Here is a 24,471-nt window from a genome sequence, read left to right as displayed (position 1 = left end):
CCTAGTGTTGTAGGAAGGAGTCAAAGAAAGAAGGAGAGAAGAGGAATGTCTAACCAGTACAACAAGGTCCCCGAAAATGTGTTTCTCCACCCTGATAGGTTCTCCTCTTAGATAAAAAAAGGAATCTGGTTCTTCTAACATTAACAGGAAAGAAAGATACACTTAACTCTGGGTATTTTGTGGGTGTAAGTTGAGGTGATTCTCATCTGAAAACATGTAATTTTCTGGGGTGGAGAGAGACATGTGGAGTGATGAGGTGGGTGGACAGGCGGAACTATTTGGAAGAGGAGCACATGGGTACTGGAGAGCTAGGCTGTTGGACGCATTGAGGCGATCTGATGAGAGACGTGAGGGCAGTGGGTTTCCTCTAGTGGTGCTCTGCAGCTTAGGAGGTTGTGCTAGAAGACAGACTGACCTAGGTTGGTGGCAGTTCAGAGGTGCTGAAAGTGTGTGCAAGGTGACATCTAAGCCAGAGGGGAAGGGTTTGTACAGTGTGTTTGGAAGGAAGTCAAATGGTAGGAACTTAGTCACCTCACATCCACAGTCAGGAAGCTGGAGCAATGAACACTTGTGCTTAGATCACTTCTCCTTTATACATAGCTCAGGGTGTTAACTGGTAGCGAGCTGTGGCCCACTTAAGGCAGTTTCAGGCTTTAATTGACCTGATCAAGGTGCTCCCACACAGCCACGACCAGAAGCCTATTTCATGGGTGAATCTAGATATAGTCAGCTTAGTAGTTAGCAGTAGCCACCATCACAGGGGATGGTGAAGGTAGGATGAAGAAAGGGCAGGTTTATGAGGGAAGAGTAGATTGTATCCAGTGATGAACCTCAGAATTAGACTAACAGACAAGTGTAGTGAGGGGAAAAATGAATGATCAAGAAGAGTGATTAAATATAAAGTTTCAGATATAGACCTTTTTCAGGTTAGAACCTGATTTAGAAATAGCTTGGTCATAGAACTTAGGTGATCTCTTGAGTCTCAGGGTCCAAAATGAAGGTAGTCTTGGAGGACATAGAAGAATGGGATGGTAAAGGCTGCATAACTGATAGTTGTGCTCTGAGTTGATATAGGACAGAAAGGGCAGCTAGTGCTTTAGACACTGAGATGTGGCTTTGCCTGTAAGGTGCAAGTGAATTTGCATTCAGTCTGGGGAAGCCACAGGTTGAAACAGGATCACTTTATCTTTCTCAACATGCTGGGGTTTTTAAAGGAAAGTTAAGGATGCTTTTCTTGGGAGTAAAAATGTAGATAACATCTTAATTAGTGGACAATGTAACTTCCCATTTTCATTATTTGTGTTATTTTAATTCAAGTATCCACATGGTAGCTGAACATTAGAAATGATTAGTGTCGGGGCCAGAATAGATGTAGTCTTTACAGATGAGAAATGCTGAGACTTAGGGTTAAGTAGCTTGTCAGGCCATGTACCTAGTGGCATAGCCAAGAGGACAAACCTGAGTCACCTAGGCCAGGCTGACTTAGGTGTGTTTAAGTATCACTGGTGTTTGTAATTTTTTATTTTAAATACAGAGTTTTCCCCCTAAGACTTCTTTTAAAAATACACTTTAATTGACATTTGTATCATGTTTTTATTTTGTTTTGTATTTACATTACTGTATATATTCTGAGTTCTAATAAGTTGCTAGCCATCTTGTAGTTCAAGTATCTTGCTGTGTTCAACACTGGGTGCATTATTAAATAGTCTACCAAGAGTGCATTATGCAGTTTCAGTGTATCTGTAATGTGAGAGATAAAAGTGTTAAGTAAGACAAACGAGCTATTTGCACATTGTTGCAGTCAGCAGTGTCACAGTGCTTAGACTGGTATAGAGCAAGGTGACTTTTCAGTCTGCCTTAGGGAGGCCTCGACTTCCTGTTTAGTTCATACTTGCTGAGGGTTAGGAGACTGCTGCTGTTAACATGGCTGCAACCCCCAATGTGTTGGAAGTTATTTGTAAAACTTGTGCTTTTTACTCTAATTATGTAACTGCCTATAAGTAGAAGCTAACTAAATATTTTTCTGTGAGACAAAAGAAAGCAATTCTTCCTGGGCGGTGGTGGCGCACACCTTTAATCCCAGCACTTGGGAGGCAGAGGCAGGCGGATTTCTGAGTTCGAGAGTTCGAGGCTAGCCTGGTCTACAGAGTGAATTCCAGGACAGCCAGGGCTACACAGAGAAATGCTGTCTCGAAAAAACCAAAAAAAAAAAAAAAAAAAAAAAAAAAAAAAAAAAACCAACAAAAAAAAGAAAGCAATTCTTTATACTGTAGAAAAATGCTTTTCTTAGAGAGAAATTGTGATAAATTATTTAGGTTATTTTATTAGAGTCAAACAGCATTAAAAACTGTTATTAAAATTATGTACTGAGTATAATGCTTGCTTCTGAGGCCAGTCATAATTACTTATTTATTTTTTGACACAAAATTTGCTCTAAGTTCCCTGATAGGTATAATAGACATGATTCAAAGAAATGTTTGTTTTAAAATCTCTCAAATAATTGTAATGATTATTTTAATTTTTGGAAAGTATGGGTATGAGCTTAACACATTTTTAAAAAAGTTATCTTTGTTGATAATTCATATATGTATTAATTTAAATTTATTTCTTTTCTTTGTTGTGCATTGAATAGTGCTGAGATACATGGTTTGGCTTGAAAACCTCCCTTTAGTCATAAAGCAGAGTAGTTACTAGTTTTTGGTTAGACTTTCTCAAATCAAGAGAAATGAAAATAGTTTTCATAAATTAACAAGGATATACTTTATGGCATACTTACGAATCTCCACAGAGTGTCCCAGTAAATAAAATAATCAGAATATGACAGGTTCTGTTTTTAACTATTTCCTTCTTGAAGTATACACTTTTTTTTTTCTTCAGTGTTCATGAGTTCAGGTGGACTGATTGCACTTTTAGTTCTCTTCTCCCACTTTGTACTAAGCACTGAACTAGCATCCTGATCATGCCAAGAAAGCACACTACCACTGATTTATCCTCACATACTCCAGACCCCAAGCTTTTTAAAATTTGTTTGTTCATTATTATTTATTTAGTGTGTGTGTGTCTGTATGTGTCTGTGTGTACATGTGCTCATTCCATGGTGTACATACTGTTGTACTGTAGCATGTATGTGGAGGTCAGAGGAGAACTTTGGGAGTCAGATCTCTTTCCATCCTTTGGATTCATGAAGTCAAATAGCTCACTGGGCTTGGCAGCAATTACCTTATTAACCTGTTGAGATGTCAATGGTCCCTAGCCCTGTTTATTTTGAGACAGGCAGGTTTTGAACCTGGGATTCTGTTGGTTGAGCCTCCTGAGTAGCTGAGACTATAGACCTGTTGGTCTGTGCCAACAGGTCCTTCTGAAGCTCTTTCCCATTCATTACTGCATGACCTAGAACGTGGAGGAACAACCATAAGTAAATGGTGTGAGTTGCTTGGAGTCAGAGATACAGTAGCTTCCTACTATTGTTGAGTGACTCAGGCAGCTTTCTAGGGAATGGGTGGAATGAGAACTGCCTTGATACTATTCACTGTTTCACATAATTGCATTTTCAAAATAAGCCTAATTATGAGACCTAACCTCTATTGCTGCTGAGTATAGATACCTAAGTACCAAACAGCAGTAAAACAGAAACATAATGCTGCAGAGAACGTCTGTCTACTCTACTGTTAATACAGTTTTTGAATCTGTATTTAGTAAGTGGACTGAGATCCCAAGATCCAGGTGTAAAAAGAAATGGTGTCAAAGTTCCTGGTGAGCATCGAAGGAAGGAGAATGGAGTAAGTGCTCCTTTTTATCTTGTTTTATGCCACAGTGATGCTTTTAAATGTTGTATCTCATCCATTGTCATTTTCTTATTCAACGGATTAATGGTAACCCCGTTTAAAGGCTTTTTCTTAAATTTTTTTTAAATATAAAAAAATTAATAATTACTTATTTCTGGGGGAATGAGTCAGAGGGGTATCAGATCACCTGGAGCTGGAGTTACAGACAGTTGTGAGCTGCTTGCTATGGGTGCTGGGAATTGAACTTGAGTCTTGTGCAAGAACTGTATGTCTTCTAAACCACACTGAGCATCTCTTCTGTCCCCTTAAAAGCTTCTTTAAATATATTTCATAGGTATATCTCTGATTCTTACATGCCTATTACTCTAAGAAGCTAGCTGCTGAGCATACCATAAATTCATAACAAATAAATGTTTGGCAAGTTCCAGGAAATAGTTGGTGCTTTTATTTGTTGCTATCTATAATCACTTTTAGAAAAATGGAAAATTATTTATTAATGATCTTGCTGTTGTATATGCATTGAAGTATCTTTGAAGGTGTTCTTTTCAGAGCCCAGAATTTTGAATATCATTCTGAATTTCATGAATTATCTTGCTCTACTTCATAGTTAATCTTTGCCAGAGTCTCAGGTATCTAAAGAACCTGCTCTTCATTGTAAGTTCTTCCTGGTTCTGTTTTTTGATTTACAGTCAGTTATCTTGCTGTGATGAGGCCAGTGGAAGGTGACAGTAGTAGTTTGGATAGCCAACTATTTCTGAGTGTAATCTAACACATAGTTTCCCCAAATTGGTGTTTACTTTTCCAAAAGAAGCTTTTGAAGTCTAATTGAGATATGGCAAATTGCCTCTTTTTTTGAGTTATAGTCTAACTGTGTAGCCCTGGCTGGCCTGGAGGGCCTCCTTCTGTAGATCAGGCTAGTCTTGAACTTGTGACCTGCTCTGGATCTTAAGTTCTGGGATTTCCTTAGACTGTTTTTTTGGGGATTGGAAAGTCATAGTCCTACTTCAGCCCCCTGAGTGATGGGGTTGTAAGCTTGCACTGCCAGGCCCAGCCAGTGCTGATTTATGTTTAAATCATGTTTTGATGACTGTGTTCTGGGTTTGCTATCAACACCCTAGTATCATGTTTATGCAACCACAGTCTACTGTCATAATAATGTAAATTAACCACAAAACAAAGCAATCATGACTGTTTGTTTCTGACCAAACTATTTAAGTAGTTAAAATTTTACAACTAATAGTTTAAATTTTACAACTTAAAAGATCATTGGCCTGTACGAGTCTGTCTTACATCTTAGTAAGTCAGGTCAGTGATTAATAAAGTAAAAATTAATATCGGAATAACTTTGTTATGACTAGTCTAGATGGAACTTATAAGTAGGCCTTTGAATGGAGTTTCTGAACCTAGTATAGAAGTAGCTGGTGGTGTGTTTCCATCTGTAGGTTAACAGTCCTCGGCTGGACCTGACTCTTGCTGAACTCCAGGAAATGGCATCTCGCCAGCAGCAGCAGATCGAGGCCCAGCAACAAATGCTGGCTACTAAGGTAGTGTCTTCATAAACCTCATTGCCTACTGCTGTAATGTCATTGTTGGAACTGTTCACCATCAACCTGCTTCTTAAGGCAGTTGCCTTTCACAGCACTTACCACCCCAAGTTAACTGCTGTGTGACTTTCTTCAGCATCTTTCAGAAATCCTTGTGTCATTTTAGTTCAAGATTTTCTTGACCCCTAATCTTTGTTAGCATTCTATTTTCTTTTTGAGTTAGGTGTCTCTGTTATCTTTGCTGGTTTCAAACTCTTGGACCCAAGTGATCTCTTCCTGCCTCTGACTCCTAAATAGCTGAGATTATAGGCTTCCACCACTATGCCTGACCTGGCCTTTAGTTTTGATAAAGGCTAATTACCTGATGCTGGGAGTCAGAGAAATGGGAGAGTTATCAAGAATACTTTGCTCCGTTCCCTGGAGCGCACCTGGATGCAGTGGGAACGTTGACTAATGCCATCACTGTCATTTTTGCTACTTGGCCCCAGTGAAAAAAGATGCTGTATTCACAGTCCCAGCCCTGATCTTGAGTAAGAAAAAAATGTCCTAAGTAGCCTCTCAGTCACTATGGGAACTAGTCTCACTGCCGCTGCTTTTGTTGGCTCCTCAGAACTCCATAATAAAGCCTTAACCTTTGCCTGCCGCTCTGCCTCCGTGGCAGTCACTTGGCTTTACTTTCTGGGTAGTCACATGTGTGTGTTGTGTTCCAATAAATCTTTATTTTTTAAGATTTACTTATTTATTATGTATTCAGTGTTCTGCCTGTATGTATGCCTGCAGGCCAGAAGTAGACATCAGATCTCATTATAAATGATTATGAGCCACCATGTGGTTGTTGAGAATTGAACCCAGGAGTTCTGGAAGAGCATCTAGTGCTCTTAACCTCTGAGCCATCTCTCCAGCCCAAGATGGCACATTTTAGGGGCTAAGGAAATGGCTTAGTGGATAATATGCTTGTTGTCCAAGTGTTAGGACCTGAGTTTGGATCTCAGAACCATGTAAAGCTGGGTATGGTAACTTATGTCTGTGACCCCCAACATTCCTACAGTGAGATACTCCCTGCCCCAGCTATGCGTGCTGGATAATGAGAAGAGAAAGAGAGATTGATTGATTTAAAACAACAACAACAAAAAACTTGACAAAGGTTGTTTCACTTTCGGGCTCTAGCTTGTCAGCCCTTAGTCTATCCACTCAGAATCCTTAACTTACCTGTCCTTTAGTGACTGGAGGCTCCAGGATGCTGGGATAATGACATGATGACTTGACAGGTTACCCATTGGGACTCTGAGGTAATGTCTAAGAGATCTTGTAGCTATTCTCACCATGTACTATGCTTTTACATGTGACACCATCCTGCATTCCTGTGCATCCATTTTTACTTGCGTATAATAACCCACACCACAGTTTCTAGTCTTGTGGTGCATTGCTTCTCCAACTAGACCTAATCATCTAGGTCTTTTCTGAATCAAAGTTTGGAGTCTGAGGTCCTGCCTTTCTAAATCTCAGGATAAGCTCATGTGCCATCACAATGAGTAGTGAGGCACACATTCATATAAACAGTCGACCTTCACCTTGAAATTTCATGGTATTAACATGTTTTAGGCATATTCTGAGATATTTACCTTAATTTAGGTACTGTAACTGATGATTTAAAATTATAAAATAATAAAAATACATTTTAAATTGCATAATTACAGTTTTCTAAAGTTATTACCCCTTTTGTTCTTTACAGTTTCTACTTATGGCATATGTAATATATAACATACTCCTCAAGGACTTACATCCTGTATTTAATCCTTTCCACAGCAACATGTAGTTTTTATTGCTCATTCCCATGTTATAGATGAAGAAACAAATGTCTGTTCTCGGTGAAACTTCATGATATATCCAAGATCTCATAGGAACTTATAATTCAGCTTGGATTTGAATCTGAGTTTGAATTCGTATCCTCTACATTTAACTACCTTCTTACATTGCCTCCAGTTCAAATGGGCTCCTTCTTAAAATTAGCCTCTTTTTAAAAGTTAGCATTTGTATGTGCGTGCATGCATGTGTGTGCTTGTGCACGGATCTCTACCACAGCACAAGTGTGGAGATCAGAGGAAAACTCCTAAGAGTTGGCTTTCTTTCCACCATGTGAGTTCCAGAGATTAAATTTAGTTTCTCAGGCTTTTACTTACTGGCCCTAAATTAGCTTCTTACAGACGGCATCTGGGGTCAAAGAGACAGCTCAGTTGGTGAAGTGTCTGCTGTGAAAGTAGAGGGACTTGAGTTTGGATCCTCAGCATGGTGTAAAAGCGGGACGGCACACTGGCAGCATCTGTGATCGTAGAACTGAGGGCAATGCTTGTGGAGACAGGGAGATCCCTACAGCTATGTGGCCTTCTAGTCTGGCCAGTCCAGGTTCAGTGAGTAACGCATGCTCTGTCTATATGATCCCTTCCTCCCAAGGCTCAGGGGTCATGCAGAAGAGGAAACAGAAAGGTTTTAAGAGTTAGAAACAGTGACTACAAGCAAACAGTATTTTCCAGATGTAACAGGGCATTTATATAGATGAACTCATTGCAGTTATAGGTAACATGTATAAGACCTGTGCAGTCTCAAGCCAGACAAAATCCCAGCATGGGGAAAGAAGTTGGACGTGCAGTCCCCAGCTGAGGGGCTGTTGTCAATTGACAGCTTCTGGGAGAGGCGAGTCAGTTCTCTTTAAGGATATGACCCCTGGTAGTTGGCCACCCTCCAGTGGAGGGCACCCTTCCAGGGACACATGAGCAGCACAAATTGTACTTGCTTTTTTAAAGTGGGAGAAGGCTCAGCAATTACAAAGACGCACAGCTCTTCCAGAGAGCCTGAGTTCTATTCCCACACTCAGGTCAGGTGGCTTATGACTGCCTATACTACAGTTTTGGGGGATCTGTAGGTACCTCTATTTAAGTACACATACTCACACACAGATACACACACATAATTAAAAAATAAAACCCTTTTTAAGAGAAAGGACACAAAGTTGGGTAGATAAGGAAGGAGGTATGGCTCTGAGAGGAATTGGGCAAGGGTTGAATATGATCAAACTTCATCATACAAAACTCAAAGAATTAATAGAAATGAGGGGAAAGATGATCAAGGAAGACATCCATTGTTGACCTCTGGTCTTTCATGCTGGCATGCATTCACATATACACATGTATATACACACATATACACTGCACATACAATCTATTTGCAAGTAGGTCTTTATAAAACTGCTTCCAGGATTACTGCTTGCTTAGTGTGTAGGAACCACTTGGATTAAAAATACTAATTTCTAGGTCTTCTCTCCAAGAGCTCCTAGGGTGGGGCAAGGAGTGTGTGGTTCAGATACTGCCCAGGTGATTGTGGGGAGAGCATGTAGGATGTCCAGGGAGAGCAGATCAGTGTTACAGTTTAAAATGACAGGCCTAGTAAATGCTTCATTTATTTTTCTTTAGGAGCAGCGCTTAAAGTTTTTAAAACAACAAGATCAACGTCAGCAGCAACAAGCTGCTGAGCAGGAGAAACTGAAGAGGCTCAGAGAGATAGCTGAAAGTCAGGAAGCTAAGCTTAAGAAGGTGAGGGCACTAAAGGGCCACGTGGAACAGAAGAGGCTGAGCAACGGGAAACTCGGTAAGTAACTCCTAGGGAGGCCACACTTGAAGGTATTTTGGCATAAGAAATCAGAGCGGCACAGGAAGTGTATATGGATTTGTAGTGAGAATAAGTGTTTGTATTTAAAGAAAAGTTTGAAGAAAATGATTTGCTATATTGATGTTGCAAGTTCCTCTTGGTTGAAGTTAGCATTGATTTCTTTTGTAAGATTTTTAAATTATATTTTTCTTAAATTCTTGATCAAGAATTTAATGAAGATATTTTTGTTTATATGGTACCTTTAGTTATTGTATTGCCATATTATTAATAATTAAAGTTTTAGTGATTAAGTCACTATCATTATAAAATTATAAAATTAAAAGCAAAAGTTCTAAAGAAATTTGATTTCCAAAATTTAGAGTTTAATGTTTACTATATTCACTATATAAATTCTTCAGGATCTTCAAATGTCTGTATCTACACAGAAATGCAGGTGTTTAATGATGTCTGTGTTGATTTCAGTTGCTTCTAAAAGTAGGTTGGCCTTAGGACATTTTCAAAGAGTTATTAGAAATTTCATTATAAAGCTTGGTTGCCTGGAAAGTGTGGTCATTCTCTCTGTTCTAGTGGAGGAAATTGAACAGATGAATAGCTTGTTCCAGCAGAAACAGAGGGAGCTAGTTCTGGCTGTGTCTAAAGTAGAGGAACTTACAAGGCAGCTAGAGATGCTGAAGAACGGCAGGATCGATGGCCGCCATGACAACCAGTCAGCTGTGGCTGAGCTAGACCGCCTTTACAAGGAACTGCAGGTATGTGCAGCTACTTTGTAAAAGCAGTGGGTGCTCTTCCTTAGAAACACAAACTGTTCACAGAAAGTGACAATAACTTTTGGACTTTAGCTGCTTTTCCTTAAGGTGGGTGGAAATGGGAGGCCTAAACACCAAGAGTCCAAAATAAACTTTAGATACCTCAAACAGGAAATTTGAGGCATAACCACAGCCAGTGGTCTGGCACAGATGTCATTTAAGTTTAAACCAGGAGGGAACACCTTACATTTTTAGATATTATGTAATAGTTAACCATGTGATTGCCTCCTGAAGGTGCTTTTCTTTCTTTTCCTTGGTTATCTTTTTTTCCACTTCCTGTTTTATTCAGTTAAGAAACAAACTGAACCAAGAACAGAATGCCAAACTGCAACAACAGAGGGAGTGTTTGAATAAGCGTAATTCAGAAGTGGCAGTCATGGATAAGCGTGTTAGTGAGCTGAGGGACCGACTGTGGAAGAAGAAGGCAGCGCTGCAGCAGAAAGAAAATCTCCCGGTGAGCGAGTGGGTGAGCAGGCGAGTGGACAGGCGAGTGGGCTGTTTGGACTTAGGCCTGGGGAGGAGAAGCTGCATCCTCAGAATCCTTCCAGCTGTGCTCAGAGAGGACAGTGCGATGCTGTGTCTGCCAAAAATGATCTGTTAGGTCCTCATGTTTAGTTCTTATCTGTGCTCAGTTGCCTTTTCTTCCTGACACTTGCAGCAAGGTTGTAGCAGAGTTCCATGTAAAGTGGTTCTGTTGGGAACAATTTTTATAGACTCTGTGGCTAAATTCTGAAAGTACTGATTCTGAAATTTCAGTCTTATAGATTCAATCATCCAGTAAGACGTATAATATTAAAAGATTTGTGCTTTTTAACTAAGGTTTCACCTGATGGAAATCTTCCCCAACAAGCAGTGTCAGCCCCAAGTCGTGTGGCTGCTGTCGGCCCTTACATCCAGTCATCCACTATGCCACGGATGCCATCCAGACCCGAGCTGCTGGTGAAGCCAGCCCTGCCTGATGGTTCCTTGGTCATGCAGCCAGCAGAGGGGCCAGTGAAGATACAGACACTGCCCAATATGAGGTCTGGGGCTGCTTCACAAAGTAAAGGTAAAAGTGGGCTCTCTCCAAGTCCTTTCAGTCAGCTCTTCCCCATCCCACGGTATTTTCCAATTTTGAGTGTTTTCAAAGTTGTTTTCATATTACCTACCTATGTTAAAATCTCAAGTTCCTTTATTCTTTGCCAGTGATTTTAACCTTAACCAATACAGTTCAACTCAGGATAAAATCGAAGTTATTTCAGAAATGACCTTGCAGGATATCTGGTGTCCAGCACTCTCTACAGAGGTTGAAGCAGGAGGATTTTGTTTTGGGGACAACCTGGGACTATACAGTAGGACATTATCTCAGAAAAGAAAATAAGCAGTTCTTGTTATGAATTAAAGTTTGGTCTGATGTTAAAGTGAGTTTTCATCTTGTGTGAAGAGACTATATACACATACCAGTCAGTAATACCTTTTTTACAGAGGTGAGTTGTGAATCCATTCTCTTTAGAACAGTGTTAAGGATTCATGAGCTCTTATGCATGCACATTGCCTGCTGACAGATTCAGAATAAAGGTAAAGACCTGGGAGTTATAAAGGGGGGCCAAGCGGAGGCTCCCTGCTTTAGTTATCCTTGCATTCTGTGTAGTCAACAGGTATATGCTGAGGTACAATGTGCAAACCAGACTTTCATAATGGAAAGGTAAGTGACAGGAGAGTTTGAGGATGTGCAGGGTCTCCATGTTCTTACCATTCAGATAACCATTATGTTTTCTTCTTTGTACCATTGTTATATGGGGGAAAAACTAATTTTAAAGTATTTGTTGTTTTGCTGTAATTATTACTATGAAGCATTAATAATATTAATTTTCTAAGATAAAAAAAGCCATTGCATTTGTGTGTGTGTGTGTGTGTGTGTGTGTGTGTGTGTTGTTTTTACTGTTTTTGAGGTAGGATCTTGCTGTATACAGGCTAGGCTGGCCTTGTACTCACAGAGATCCGCCTGCCCCTGCCTTCTGAGTGCTGGGATTAAAGGCTTGCACCACCACTCCTGCTGGCATTTGAATCTTAAATACTAGTGTAGAAATCATAAACACCATAATTAGTGAAAGCTGGAACGTTAATCTTAAATACTAGTGTAGAAATCATAAACACCCTAATTAGTGAAAGCTGGAAGTGAAAGTTAGGAACGTTCATTTACTGATCCATTATTAAAGCATTGTAAGATCCATCTTTCAAGCCTCAGCCTGCTGTATTAGAATTTGTCTTCTGGGTGATGGTCCTGCTATCTCACACAGTCAGGAATAATGAAATAGGGCTTTTCTGGTTCAGGCTGACTTTTTCTTTGCTTTGGCTATTTGTAAACTACTTGAGTTAGGTGGAAAATCTAAAAGAAAAAAACAAAACCTAACATAGGTGCTTTCTAAATAAACTTGCTGGAGGCTGTATACCCTAACTGTAAAGCTGCTTTTAGAGGTTAAAAGTCAGCAGTCAAGTTAACTGAACCAGTGAGAATGTCCGTGAATGTGAGTGACTTCCAGCTCCTTTCTGCATTCTAGGCTCTAAAGCTCACCCAGCTACCCCTGATTGGAGCCCTTCCAATGCCAATCTCTTACCCAGCCAAGGCTCTTCTGTACCCCAGAGTGCCGGAAATGCTCTGGACCAAGGTGAGGCTTATTGTGCTATCCCTGAACATGTTGCTTTGACTCTCTAAAAGGTATTTTTTTGTACTTTTTCTAGCTAGCTCCTTTTTTAGTTTGTTAAGACCAGGACAGTTTATTTATGAAAGCATTTAGTGGGCCTGGTGTTGAGAGAGATCTAGGAGAAAGAAACAGGAATGATAAGCAGTTTATTCTAAACAGTTTGAATATCAAGTTGGTTTTTTCTTTGTTTTCAGTTGATGATGGGGAGATTGCTCTGAGGGAGAAAGAGAAGAAAGTGCGTCCCTTCTCTATGTTTGACACAGTGGACCAGTGTGCTGCCCCACCCTCCTTTGGTACCCTGAGGAAAAACCAGAGCAGCGAAGACATCTTGCAGGATGCTCAGGTACTTAGCACTGTCTCAGTTGCTATTACCTAATGTGTTTCTCAAGTACATTTTTAAAGAGAAGATTTTAAATTATTGTCTGTGAGAGAGAATGAAAGTATAGTATTTAGAACATTGGAAAATATAATGGGAGTCTGTTATGCCATTTCTGCTGCTTAGATCTGATTGTACACTCTTGCCATATTGGGGATGGCTGACATATTTGCTTCTGGGTCACAGGTTTTTGTGACTCTCTGAAGTGTATAAGAACACTGAAGAAGAGTGTATTCCTCCAGGTGGTTTATTTCTTTGAGATCTAGTAGCATGGTGGTTCACATCTTGTTTCCAACACTGAAGAGGCTGAGGCAGAAGGACTGCCTCAAATTCGAAGCCAGTCTTGGGTGCAGGGTGAGATTCTGTCTCTAAGAATAAAAGTGTGACAGAAACCCTTGAACTCTGGAGCCAAGGTCTTTTCAAAGACGTGATGGTGACCTTCAGTGACTGGGGATCTTAACTTAGGATGGGTGGAGCTGTGAATGAATGCTGCAAGTTAGCAGTTTTCAGGTGCACACAACTCTGGAATTGCATGTTTTGGTGTGGTTTTTGAGACTTGTTTTTTTCTGTAGCTAATGCTGGCCTCAAACTTGTCCTCCAGCCTTAGCCAAGGGCTGGAATTACAGAAGTGCACTTTCATACTCAGTAAGATTGTATGACATTCTGATAAACAAAATGTTTTTCATGTTTCAATGCCCTCCATGGATATGAAAGATGTTAGTAAAGACTTTTGCCCAGCTAGGAAGCATGGCTAGGAGGGAGTCATGGGGTTGGGGGAGGAATTGCATTATGTCACTCTAAGTTCTTACTAACCTGATTTTAAGATTATTTTATTATTATTATTATTTTTTAAAGGGGAGGGGGTTTATTCAGGGCAGAGGGCAAAGGTAGGGAGAGAAATGGGAGGAGATGGTGGAGAAAGAAGAGAGAGAGAGGAGAGAAGAGGAGGCTGGCCATGACCATGTGGAGAGAGGGGGAAGGGAAGGGAGGAAGGGCGAGGAGAAGCTAGAGGCAAAAGAGTAAGAGAGTAAGAGCTTTTATTATTATTTGATTTAAAGATTTAATGATTTTAAAATATGGAAGCAATATTTTGTCTACTTTTCGTGGGCATGTCTAGTGTGCCGGAATATATGTATGTAATATGCATGTTCACTTATATAGGTGCATATATTGCCCATGGGTGTGGATGCCCAAGGTTGATCTTGGGAAGTTTTTTCAGTTGCTTTTCTACCTTATTCTTTGAGGTAGAGTCTCTCAGTAAGTAACACTCAGAGTTTACTGATATGGCTGGTCTCACTAGATAGCTAGGAGGCGAGCTCCCACTCAGCCTTTACATGGGCTCCGGGAGACCAAGTTCCTGGACACTTGTTATATGGCAACTGCTTTAGCCCTTGAGCTAACTGGAGACCTGAGAGCTGATGTTTTCCTAGTATGTGCTTGTGACTGAGCTGACTAGAGAATTGTGTCTACTTTTGTACAATGTTTTAATTGCCTTGCTGTGTGTGTTACAGGCTATAAATAAAAATGTGTCTAAAGTCCCACCTCCTGTTCCTACAAAGCCAAAACAGATTAACTTGCCTTACTTGGGACAAAGTACTCAGTCACCTTCTGACATGAAGCCAGATGGAAATCCTCAGCAGTTGCCAATAGCTGCTACGTCCATGGGAGCTAAGCTCAAGCCAGCAGGGCCACAGGCAAGGGTGCAGCTGTCTCCCGGTGCCCCTTCAGCTGGTCAGGACCAAATCCTGTCTCCAGCATCTAAGCAAGAAAGTCCACCTGCTGCTGCAGTCCGGCCCTTTACGCCCCAGCCGTCCAAAGACACCTTCCCTCCAGCCTTTCGGAAACCCCAGACTGTGGCGGCAAGCTCCATCTATTCCATGTATACCCAGCATCAGGCTCCAGGAAAAAACTTCCAGCAGGCTGTGCAGAGTGCCTTGACCAAGACGCAACACAGAGGACCCCACTTTTCAAGTGGTAGGGTTCCATTTGTTTGTATTTTTAAGTGTGTGGTGGGGAGGGAGTACACTTGATGGAACAAACACATGTGTCAGTGTGCATGTGCAGGTCAGAGGGCAGTTGTTGGCGGTTAGCTCTCCTCTTCCATCAGGAGCTCCACAGGCAGGACTCAGGTTGTCAGACTTGCACTTTTGTATATGATCGTCTCTCCTAACCCTTGATTCAGGGTAAGGGTCTTGGTTTCATTTCTACCTGTTTTGGGCTTAAGTCCTATACCAAGCTACTGGTAGACGGTAAAGTGCCAGGTCTCTAATTAGACTACAGCTTTTACAAGAATTTTAGCTGTGCTCTGCCTTATTGGGAGCTTAGTGTAGTGCCTGCTACGTGTTACTACTTCAGTAGTCACTGTAGACCCTGCCTCATGTCCTACTTCCGTATTTGCAGCTATGATAGAATACCCCCACAGAAGGCAACATAGAAAAGCAAAGATTTTATTATCATTTTGGAGAAGTCGAGGCAGTCACATTGTAGTCAGAGTCAAGAGCAGAGAGAAATAACTAAACCCACATAGTTCAGGACCCACTACCTAGGGAACCATGTTATACACAGTGGGCTGGCCCTGTCTACATCAGTGAACAATCAAGAATCCCCACAGACATGCTCACAAGCCAACCTGATCTAGATAGTTCCGTGTTTGAGGCTCTTTTCAAAGGTGATTTTCTAGGTTGTAGCAAGTTGATAGTTAAAAACTAGCCAGGACTGATGAGTTGGGGGTGGGTTCTGAAGGAGGTTGTTGATGTAGGGAAACAGGATCACAGAAGGCTGCATCCTTGCTGTTCTTGGTATGTGGAGGATGTGATGAGTACATTGTCTCTGGATTTTAAAAGCAACATTCTCTTGTACTCTAAGCTATTCTAATAAGGAGACTACCACTAAGTAAAAATGAAACCATGATAAAATTAGTTTGAGTTAAATATGTACAGCCTAGAGTTTTGAGAGTTTTTTTTTCCTGACTTGTTAGGACTAGAATACAATTGATCATGATTTAATTGATTGAAAATGGCTTTGTAGTTATGAAATAAGCATATAATTGTGGTTTAAAGCTATCATAACAGATATTAAAGTATCAGTGTATTGCTAACTCTTAGTCTTTTCAGTAATCCTTGGTAAATATTGCTAATATAATAATTTGGAAATCAGATTATTTTGACATAATTGGAATATTTCAGGGGAATGTCTTTGGGAAAGACAAGTGGTTCTCAGTTTTGTGAGCCAAAAATAATTATTTCTCACATTGGTCTGTATTTGAATAGTGTTTAAGGTGGGTAGTATATGTATAGACTTAGTCTGTATATGTAGACAGATTACCAATTTTCCCCAATGCCACGGTGTGTGGTTTCCTTCTCATTGTTTCATAGCACACAGTGCATCATGTTATCATCAGTGGAGATTTTGATTCTGTAGTAAATGCAAAGATGGAAATTCTTGTTGGTTTTTTTTGTTTTTTTTTTTTTGGTTTTCCGAGACAGGGTTTCTCTGTGTAGTCCTGGCTGTCCTGGAACTCACTCTGTAGACCAGGCTGGCCTCGAACTCAGAACTCTGCCTGCCTCTGCCTCCCAAGTGCTGGGATTAAAGGCGTGCGCCACCACTGCCTGGCCATTTTGTTGTTATTTTAAGAAATTAAGTATATATGAGGGAGATTATGTAGTAACTATGAAACAAAGAGACTTGGCTTACCATTAGCTGTGTTCTTACCAGTTTTATTTAATCAGCACTAACCAGGCTTTTCCTTTTTCTCTTCACCAATCAGTATATGGCAAGCCTGTGATAGCTGCTGCCCAGAATCCACAGCAGCATCCAGAGAACATTTACTCCTGTAGCCAGGGGAAGCCTGGCAGTCCAGAGCCCGAGACAGAGCCCGTTTCTTCTGTCCATGAGAGCCATGAAAATGAAAGGATTCCTCGACCACTCAGCCCAACGAAATTACTGCCGTTCTTGTCTAACCCTTATCGAAACCAGAGTGACGCTGACTTAGAAGCTCTACGGAAAAAACTGTCTAATGCACCAAGGCCCCTGAAGAAACGGAGCTCTATTACAGAGCCAGAAGGCCCTAATGGGCCAAATATTCAGAAACTTTTGTATCAGAGGACCACCATAGCTGCCATGGAGACGATCTCAGCCCCATCATACCCATCGAAGTCACCGAGCTCAGTGACTGTCAACCCAGATAGCCCAATTGAAATCCCAAATCCATATTTACATGTGGAGCCAGAGAAGGAAGTGGGCTCTTTAGTCTCAGAACCACTGTCCCCAGAAGATGTGGGGAGTGCTGATACAGAGAACAGTGACATGCCAGCTCCTTCTCTAGGCCTTGAGTATGTGTCTGAGGGAGTCACAGACAGCAGTACGAATCTCCAGAATAACATAGAAGAAAAAAATCCAGAGGCCCCCCACTTACTTGAAGTATACCTAGAAGAATACCCCCCATACCCACCCCCTCCATACCCATCTGGGGAACCAGAGGTGTCTGAAGAAGACTCTGCACGAATGTGCCCACCTGAAATCACCGGGCAGGTGTCTCTGCCTCCCGTAAGTAACATAGTGTCCTGTGTTCATCCAGGAGGCCTTCTCTTGGGATACTTATTATGGTGGTTGTATTCTTCTCAGTTTGCCTTTTTATCTTATGATCCCATGGCATGAAGTGAATCTCTGTAGTCTTGGGTTTTGACAAGCAATGGAACTCATTCATGGTGAGCTATGTATCCCAGTCTCTCCCCATCCCCCAACCTCCCCTCTCTTTTTTCTTTTTTAAAGAAAAAAGTCTCACTTAGTTGTCAAGATAGCCTTGTGCCTCTAGAATAGCTGAGATACAGACCTTTACCACCAAATCACCCTCAGGGTAGAAGTGATAGATGCTGTGACATTTATATGAGAAACACTGCTATATTTTGGTGTGTGTGTGTATTTTCCTTATAGAGGAAACATATTTTTGTTCTCATACCTGTGTGGGCTACCTCTTTTCTCCCTCGCTGAAGGTACACTAGGGAGACACTGTTGAAAACACCCAGTTTCTACCAGCTTAGCTGTGAGGTCTGCACAGTGTTCTTGTTGTGCTGTTGCTTTCCAAGCTTTGACTTTTCTGTCAGTGAGATGTTAAGATTTTATTTTTCATTTTATGTATATTAGTGTTTTGCCTACCTGTATAAACATGCATTGTGTGCATGCATTGTACCCAAGGAGTCCAGAAGAAAGTGCCAGGTCCCTTGGAACTGTAGTTACAGATGCCACGTGGTTGCTAGGAATTGAACCAGGGTCTTCTGCAAGATCAGCCAGTGCTCTTAACTGCTGAGCTGCCTCTCCAGCCCTTGAAATGTAATTTTAATGAAACAGTAGGTTGAGTCTCAAACTTAAAACAGATAAAATTCAAAGGAGGATTGGAGAGAGAGGAGTCAGGAGAGTAGCCAGAGTGGGGCCAGAGAGAGAAGGAGAGTGAACGAGGCAGAGTGGGACAGGCTCTTTGGCCTTTCTTTCCTGTCAGTGTTGTCTGGAAATCACTAGCAAGTACTAGTCTCTTGGTTTTCTCTTTCTCTAGAATCAAGTTCTCCTAAAACCATGTTTCTGGCCAGAAATGCCGCCTATACTTCTACATACTAACATTGTTTTGGAAGTTTATCATGTCACTTTGAAATAGGAGGAGATACAGACCTTTACCACCAAATCACCCTCAGGATAGGAGTGATAGACACTGCGACATTTATATGAGAAACACTGCTATATTTTGGTGTGTTTCTAGCCTGCTTTTCTATAGCTTAGTCGGAAGTCATTTTTGTTTCTTCAAACACAAACAGAATAGAATGTTGAACTGTGACTTTAAAACACAGTGAAAACCGATTGGCACTTTTGAATGATTAAATGGTCTTGTCTGTCTGATCCCATATTTTATATCAGTTTGTTCTTCCTTTGGCAGAGTCTCTTACTTTCTTCCTAGGAAAATGACTGTTCTTTCCTTCCTGTCTTAGTTGAAGTAGATGCTGTGGTTATGTATGTTTCTTTGAAAGTCTGTGGCTAGGTGTTTGCCTTCTGAAGCATCCAAAGGCTGTTAGAACAGTATTAGGCTCATTACACTTAGTCTTTCCTATCTGTGGGGTATATTATTTGTTATTTAAAAGTTCGGCTCTTTACATCTGAGATAAACATGAAAAAGATGTAGGATGGTTCAGTGGGCAAAAGTACTTGCCACAAAGACTGACAACCTGAATTCTATTTCTGGGACACACATTGTGGACAGAACTGACTCCTGAAAGTTAAGTTGTTCTCTGACTTCCACACTTGCACTGTGACACATGAGTGTGCAAATGCCAAACACAACCCCACACATAAATAAATAGATGTAATTTAAGAAGTCTGCTCTCTCTCTCTCTCTCTCTCTCTCTCTCTCTCGCTCTCGCTCTCGCTCTCTCTCGCTCTCTCTCGCTCTCTCTCGCTCTCTCTCGCTCTCTCTCTGTGTGTGTGTTTGCTTAAAAATCCTGTTTCAATACAATGAAAAGAACTACCACTTGGGGCTTTAAAGTCTGACTTACTAACTTGTCCTAAGATGTAAAGTTTTCACTCAGTGTATCTAGTTATAATTAGTCATCATTATTATTTAGCCTAATAATTTCATACCATAACCTTAGTAAAGGTTATGGTATGAAGTACTTAATAGGAAGGGATTACTTAGATTAAAATTCTGGTCCTGATGTTTTCAGGCTATGTGATGATGATTGGGTTTTTAATCACTTGTGAATGTGAGCTCTTAGGAATCTGAGTATTGCTCAGTTTAAGAGCAAGACTCTCTGCATTATACCCTTAGATAAATGGTTTATAAACAGTCTTGTCTGGTTGTGGACTCAACAGAAAGCCAGTGAGCTTCCCACCAGATTTAGTTCACTCCAAGTTCTATAGCCTGGTGTTAATGGCACACTCCTGTGACCAGAGAGTTTGAGAGACTGAGGCAGGAAGATTATAAGTTCAAAGTCAGTCTGGGTTGCATGGTGAGTTCAGGCCAATCTAAGCTAACTGTCAAAGAAAATAAATAAGTATATGACTAAAACCCCAAGCTGTGTTCTTTCACTACCTCAGTTGAGTGAGCCTTTGCCCATGATAATTTCCCCCACACTTCCTTTACAGGGCAAAAGGACAAACTTGCGGAAAACTGGCTCGGAGCGGATTGCTCATGGGATGAGGGTGAAATTCAACCCCCTTGCTTTGCTCCTAGATTCATCTTTGGAGGGAGAGTTTGACCTTGTACAGAGAATTATCTATGAGGTAAGCTTCTTAAATATGATGTTGTATTTTATTTTAAAGTTCAAAATAGCTACCATAGAGAAATTCTATTTTAAAATTTTCTTTTTGGGGGCTGTGGAGTTGTGGAAAGAGATATTGAGCATGCTCTAAAATAGGCTGTGTTGTTTTAAGAATGTAACTGTTAAGATTTTAATAATGTAGGAGCTGAGTTTGCATTTGAAATATATTAGTGTACTTTGTTAACAAGAACATTTCTCTCTGAAAGTTGCTCTGTATGTGTTTGTACTCTATAATAGTGCATTACAGTTGTGGTCTGTACTCTGAAATTTATTGTTATTATTGTTATTAATTTTTTAAGATAGGGTCTTGAGATAAGCCTCAAATTCATGATCATACTACCTCAGGTTCCTGAGTACTGGAATTACAGGCATGTGCTACAGTTCCTAGCTCTTTTAAAATGTTTTCAGTTGAATTTCTCTAGCTTTTCATATCAAATAGGATATCTCTGTAGAAACCAGTTTGTAGCTGGAATTGGAAGGAAGAACAGGGTAACAATAATGATAGAGTTTTTGATGCTGTGAGTTTTAAACAAAACCTTCTTAGAATAAGTACTTGATTGGGCTAGGCTATCTACCCTGTTTCTAGGACTTTTCTTGGCTCCCCTGTCTCACTTATGATATTTAAACTGTCACCAAAGTTTCTGTCTTCTTGATCCTAATAGCCAGTTAGTAATGACAGTTGATGCAACATGAAATTGGAGTGACTCTCACCCTTTTTATTGGTGTGACAGGTTGATGACCCAAGCCTACCAAATGATGAGGGTATCACAGCTCTTCATAATGCTGTGTGTGCAGGCCACACAGAAATAGTGAAGTTCCTGGTACAGTTTGGTGTGAATGTAAATGCAGCAGACAGTGATGGATGGTAAGTTCTGTTTTAAACTCCACTCAGATGTGAGCTGTGTGTATCACTGTAGAAGCAGTGGTGTGGGTTACTGGAAGGCACAGACTATGCCAGCGTGCTCCTTCCTGTGCTGCCCCTGGACTCTTGGGAGGAGTTGCCTGTCCTCTCGTAGCAGCCATTTTGTTCAATTTCGGGAAGCAAATGGAGTTTAAAAGTGTTAATTAATAGTATACTATAACGAAATTGCCAGCATCCCTTTTCTGTGACTGAGGTGACTGAGTAAAATAAGACATGGGTCACAAGCGCTGGGGATGGGAACTGTTGAGGTGGCTGACAAGTGACCAGTAGGCAGGTGTTGTGAACAGTATGAACTCTCCAGATGAAGTGCTGAAGTCACACTGCAAGGGGACAGAGTAGACAGGATGAGTCCACAGTGCTACTCAGAACCAGTCATAATTTATAACTGATAAATTATTTTGGAGCTCTAATATTTTTAGAGCTCAGTTGATCTCATCTGTCTTGATCCTCCAGAAAGTTGTAGAAGACTCTTGTGTTGTTGTAGAAGGCTCTTTGTGTGGAGGAATATGAACACTTTTTCTATAAAGGACTAAAAATGTTACCATTTAATCTCCTGTTAAAGTACTTAAGTACTTTAATTTTATTAATTTTTTTCTTTCAGTGTTACAATATCAGATACTCATGTATGTAAATCAAAAATTTGAATTAACCTATCATTCCAAGTGACTGTTTGATCATCTGTGAAGACTGTTTCCTCTTTGTTAGATATGTGTGTTGTATAGCCAGCCAAGGCTATGTAGTGATGTGGTGTTTGTAAATAAATAAACCACAGGTGAGATGTAGCTCAGTAGTGGAGCACTTGTCTGGAATGAAGAACCCAGGAGTCCCAGGCCGTGTGCATGGATGGGGTAGACTAGATGGAAAAGAGCGGAGACACACAGGGAGAACAGGTGGGAAAGCATGCAGACAAGGGACCGAGACTGAGGGAGGAGAGAAAAGCAGAGAAAGACTGTACACTTCAGAGCCTGCATAGTAACCCTCTCAAGCCAATAGTCTGAGTGTGGAGATAGGAGATGCCACAGATTTTCTTCTGTCATATTGATAAGTTCCTGCTAACTCATTGCCCAAAATAGATTGAATTCGTGTGTGTGTGTGTGTGTGTGTGTGTGTGTGTGTGTGTGTGTGTGTTACAGTCACTATTCTAAGGTTACAGTCACTATTCTAAGACTGTATTTTCAGGAATGATCTCAGTTATAGTCACTTTTCTACTTAGAATTGAATTTACACTTTCAGCCAAAATTTGAGTTTTAAAAATATAGGTAGTCTGTATATGTAGCCAGATTCCTTAAAAGTTGGTGTTGAAAAAGAATACTGGCATGCAGGCATGTAGTTTAAAGACTCTTAGATTTTTACCCTGGCAGAAGTGATCAGGTTTCAGGGCTGGAAAGATGGCTTAGTATTAAGAACACTGGTTACTCCCAGCACCCACATTAGAGTTCACAACCATCGTACATAACTCAGTTCCAGGATCTGACATCTTTTACTGATCTCTGTGGGCACCAGGCATACAAGAGATGCACATGCACGCAAAGCATATACATGCAAAACTAAAATTTAAACAAGGAATGATTGTACGGTTGGGGAAATCAAGACAGAAGCAGATCCACTTTTTTCTGTTCTTTTTAGATCACAGTGAAGACTTTATTTCCTTGATTCTTCATACTGGCACTCAGCTCCTGGGCCCGTTGGTCCATTGCTTCAGACATGTTCCAATAATTCTCTTATTGGTTCAGTCATCTGTCTTGATGAACTAGTTTTTAAAGGCTATTTGTGAGGCTAGTAGGTAAGAGACTTAGGCACTTTCTTCACAGATAACTTAGCAAGGGGAGGTCCTTGAGCTTGGAGAAACATTTCTAACCAGTTCCATATCTTACTTCCCAGGACCCCATTGCATTGTGCTGCCTCCTGTAACAATGTGCAAGTGTGTAAGTTCCTGGTGGAGTCCGGAGCAGCTGTGTTTGCTATGACCTACAGTGACATGCAGACTGCTGCAGACAAGTGTGAGGAAATGGAGGAAGGCTACACGCAGTGCTCCCAGTTTCTCTATGGTATGTAGCCAGTGCGGTCTAATGTGTTGGCTGCCATATTTACTTACCCTTTCTCTCGAGGGAATAGCTCAAAGCTCAGTGAATATTGTATTATTTGATCTGCATAATTCTGGATACTGAAATGAGGACAGTCTAGGTCACAGATACAGTGCAGCTTCTGAGCGTGTGCCTGAAAAGTTGTTGCCAGAGACATTATCAGCTACAGCTGAGTACAGCTGAGTCTTATTAATTAAGTCTTTGTATTCAAAAGACTCTCTCTATGGCTTTAGGACTTAGTGAGTTACAGCATGTTGGAAAACAAGATTAAAAAAATAAAGAAAACACATCACAGGGTTTGGGGTTTTGTTTTGTTTCATGTTTTCTTGATTTTGAGTTTATGGTTTTGATTACTGTCAAAAGGTACTGTACTTGTCTAGGGCTGTGCCTGGATACGAGCTCCATATATGTTGATTGCCTTTTATGTAAGGCTTTTGTTGTTGTTGTTGGTTTTAATCTACAGTTGAAGTTAATTTTTCTGTTCATTTTGGCTTGAGAGGATAGGAAATCAGGAAGTCTCAGGAGTCTAGATTGCCCAAGCTCTCCAAAGTTTCTTTCTTAACAATTGTTCAGAAAGCTTCCTGAGATTAAAGGCATTGGTCTTTGCCTTCTCTGCCTGGCCATGTTCGTTGGATGTTTGTGTCTTTTTCAGGTTGTAGATGAGAAGAGAGGGAGTTCTTGATGTCCACAAAGTTCCCGTCATCTAAGTGTGTTTTCTTTATTTTTCTGCTGTTTGTTTTTGGGGGCTTGTTTCAACCCTGGGACTAATACTTAGTAGCAGGTCTTTACTATGGAGTAAACCCAGCCCTTGATCTATACAGATGTCATCATTGAGACCTGTGATTGCATTTTGTTTGTTTTCAACTTCAGACCAATCGAGTATTCTGACATTAACATTATTTGTAAATTTATATGTGATAGACTTTTTAAAAAGACAGGAAGGATTTAATTTATATATGATTACTTTTTTAAAAAGACAGGATATTTGGTCATAGTCTTTTGATACATAATTGTATCACAGATGTCAAGGTTGATACAGGATAAAGGTTAACTACTACTGGTGATGGACTCAGCACAGTTGGTGGGAGTGAGCATAGATGTTCATCTAGAAGAATGTGACCTTGCAGACAGATACCATATGGATATTTTGTAAAATTTGTTTTCTCATTTTATTCATGTGGATGGCTGGCCTTTGTGTATGTCTGTGCACCCTGTGTTTCAGTGCCCTATAGACCAAAAGAGGCACTGGATACCCCAGAACTGGGGTTAGAATGTTGTGAGCTGCCATGTGGTTGTTTGGAATCGA

General features: G+C 40.6%; 1 protein-coding gene across 3 annotated transcripts in view; it reads left to right on the top strand.

The window, feature by feature from the left end:
• Tp53bp2 (tumor protein p53 binding protein 2) overlaps nt 1-24,471 on the top strand; it is a 57,765-nt gene that overhangs the window by 28,060 nt on the left and 5,234 nt on the right. For all 3 annotated transcript variants that reach the window (XM_028789304.1, XM_028789305.1, XM_028789306.1), the window contains 13 exons: nt 3,697-3,779; nt 5,228-5,329; nt 8,797-8,971; nt 9,560-9,741; nt 10,088-10,252; nt 10,618-10,846; nt 12,339-12,446; nt 12,677-12,825; nt 14,370-14,832; nt 16,625-17,403; nt 19,984-20,121; nt 20,891-21,024; nt 22,963-23,129. In XM_028789304.1, coding sequence (XP_028645137.1) covers nt 3,697-3,779; nt 5,228-5,329; nt 8,797-8,971; nt 9,560-9,741; nt 10,088-10,252; nt 10,618-10,846; nt 12,339-12,446; nt 12,677-12,825; nt 14,370-14,832; nt 16,625-17,403; nt 19,984-20,121; nt 20,891-21,024; nt 22,963-23,129 — 2,874 coding nt within the window. The remainder of the gene's footprint in view (nt 1-3,696; nt 3,780-5,227; nt 5,330-8,796; nt 8,972-9,559; nt 9,742-10,087; nt 10,253-10,617; nt 10,847-12,338; nt 12,447-12,676; nt 12,826-14,369; nt 14,833-16,624; nt 17,404-19,983; nt 20,122-20,890; nt 21,025-22,962; nt 23,130-24,471) is intronic.

The sequence above is a fragment of the Grammomys surdaster genome, unplaced genomic scaffold (genome assembly GCF_004785775.1).
Source record: "Grammomys surdaster isolate TR1022 unplaced genomic scaffold, NIH_TR_1.0 125808, whole genome shotgun sequence".
In the NCBI taxonomy this organism is placed as follows: Eukaryota; Metazoa; Chordata; class Mammalia; order Rodentia; family Muridae; genus Grammomys; species Grammomys surdaster.
The sequence above is the reverse complement of the archived record's forward strand: the minus strand, read 5'-3'. Positions and strand labels throughout refer to the sequence as shown.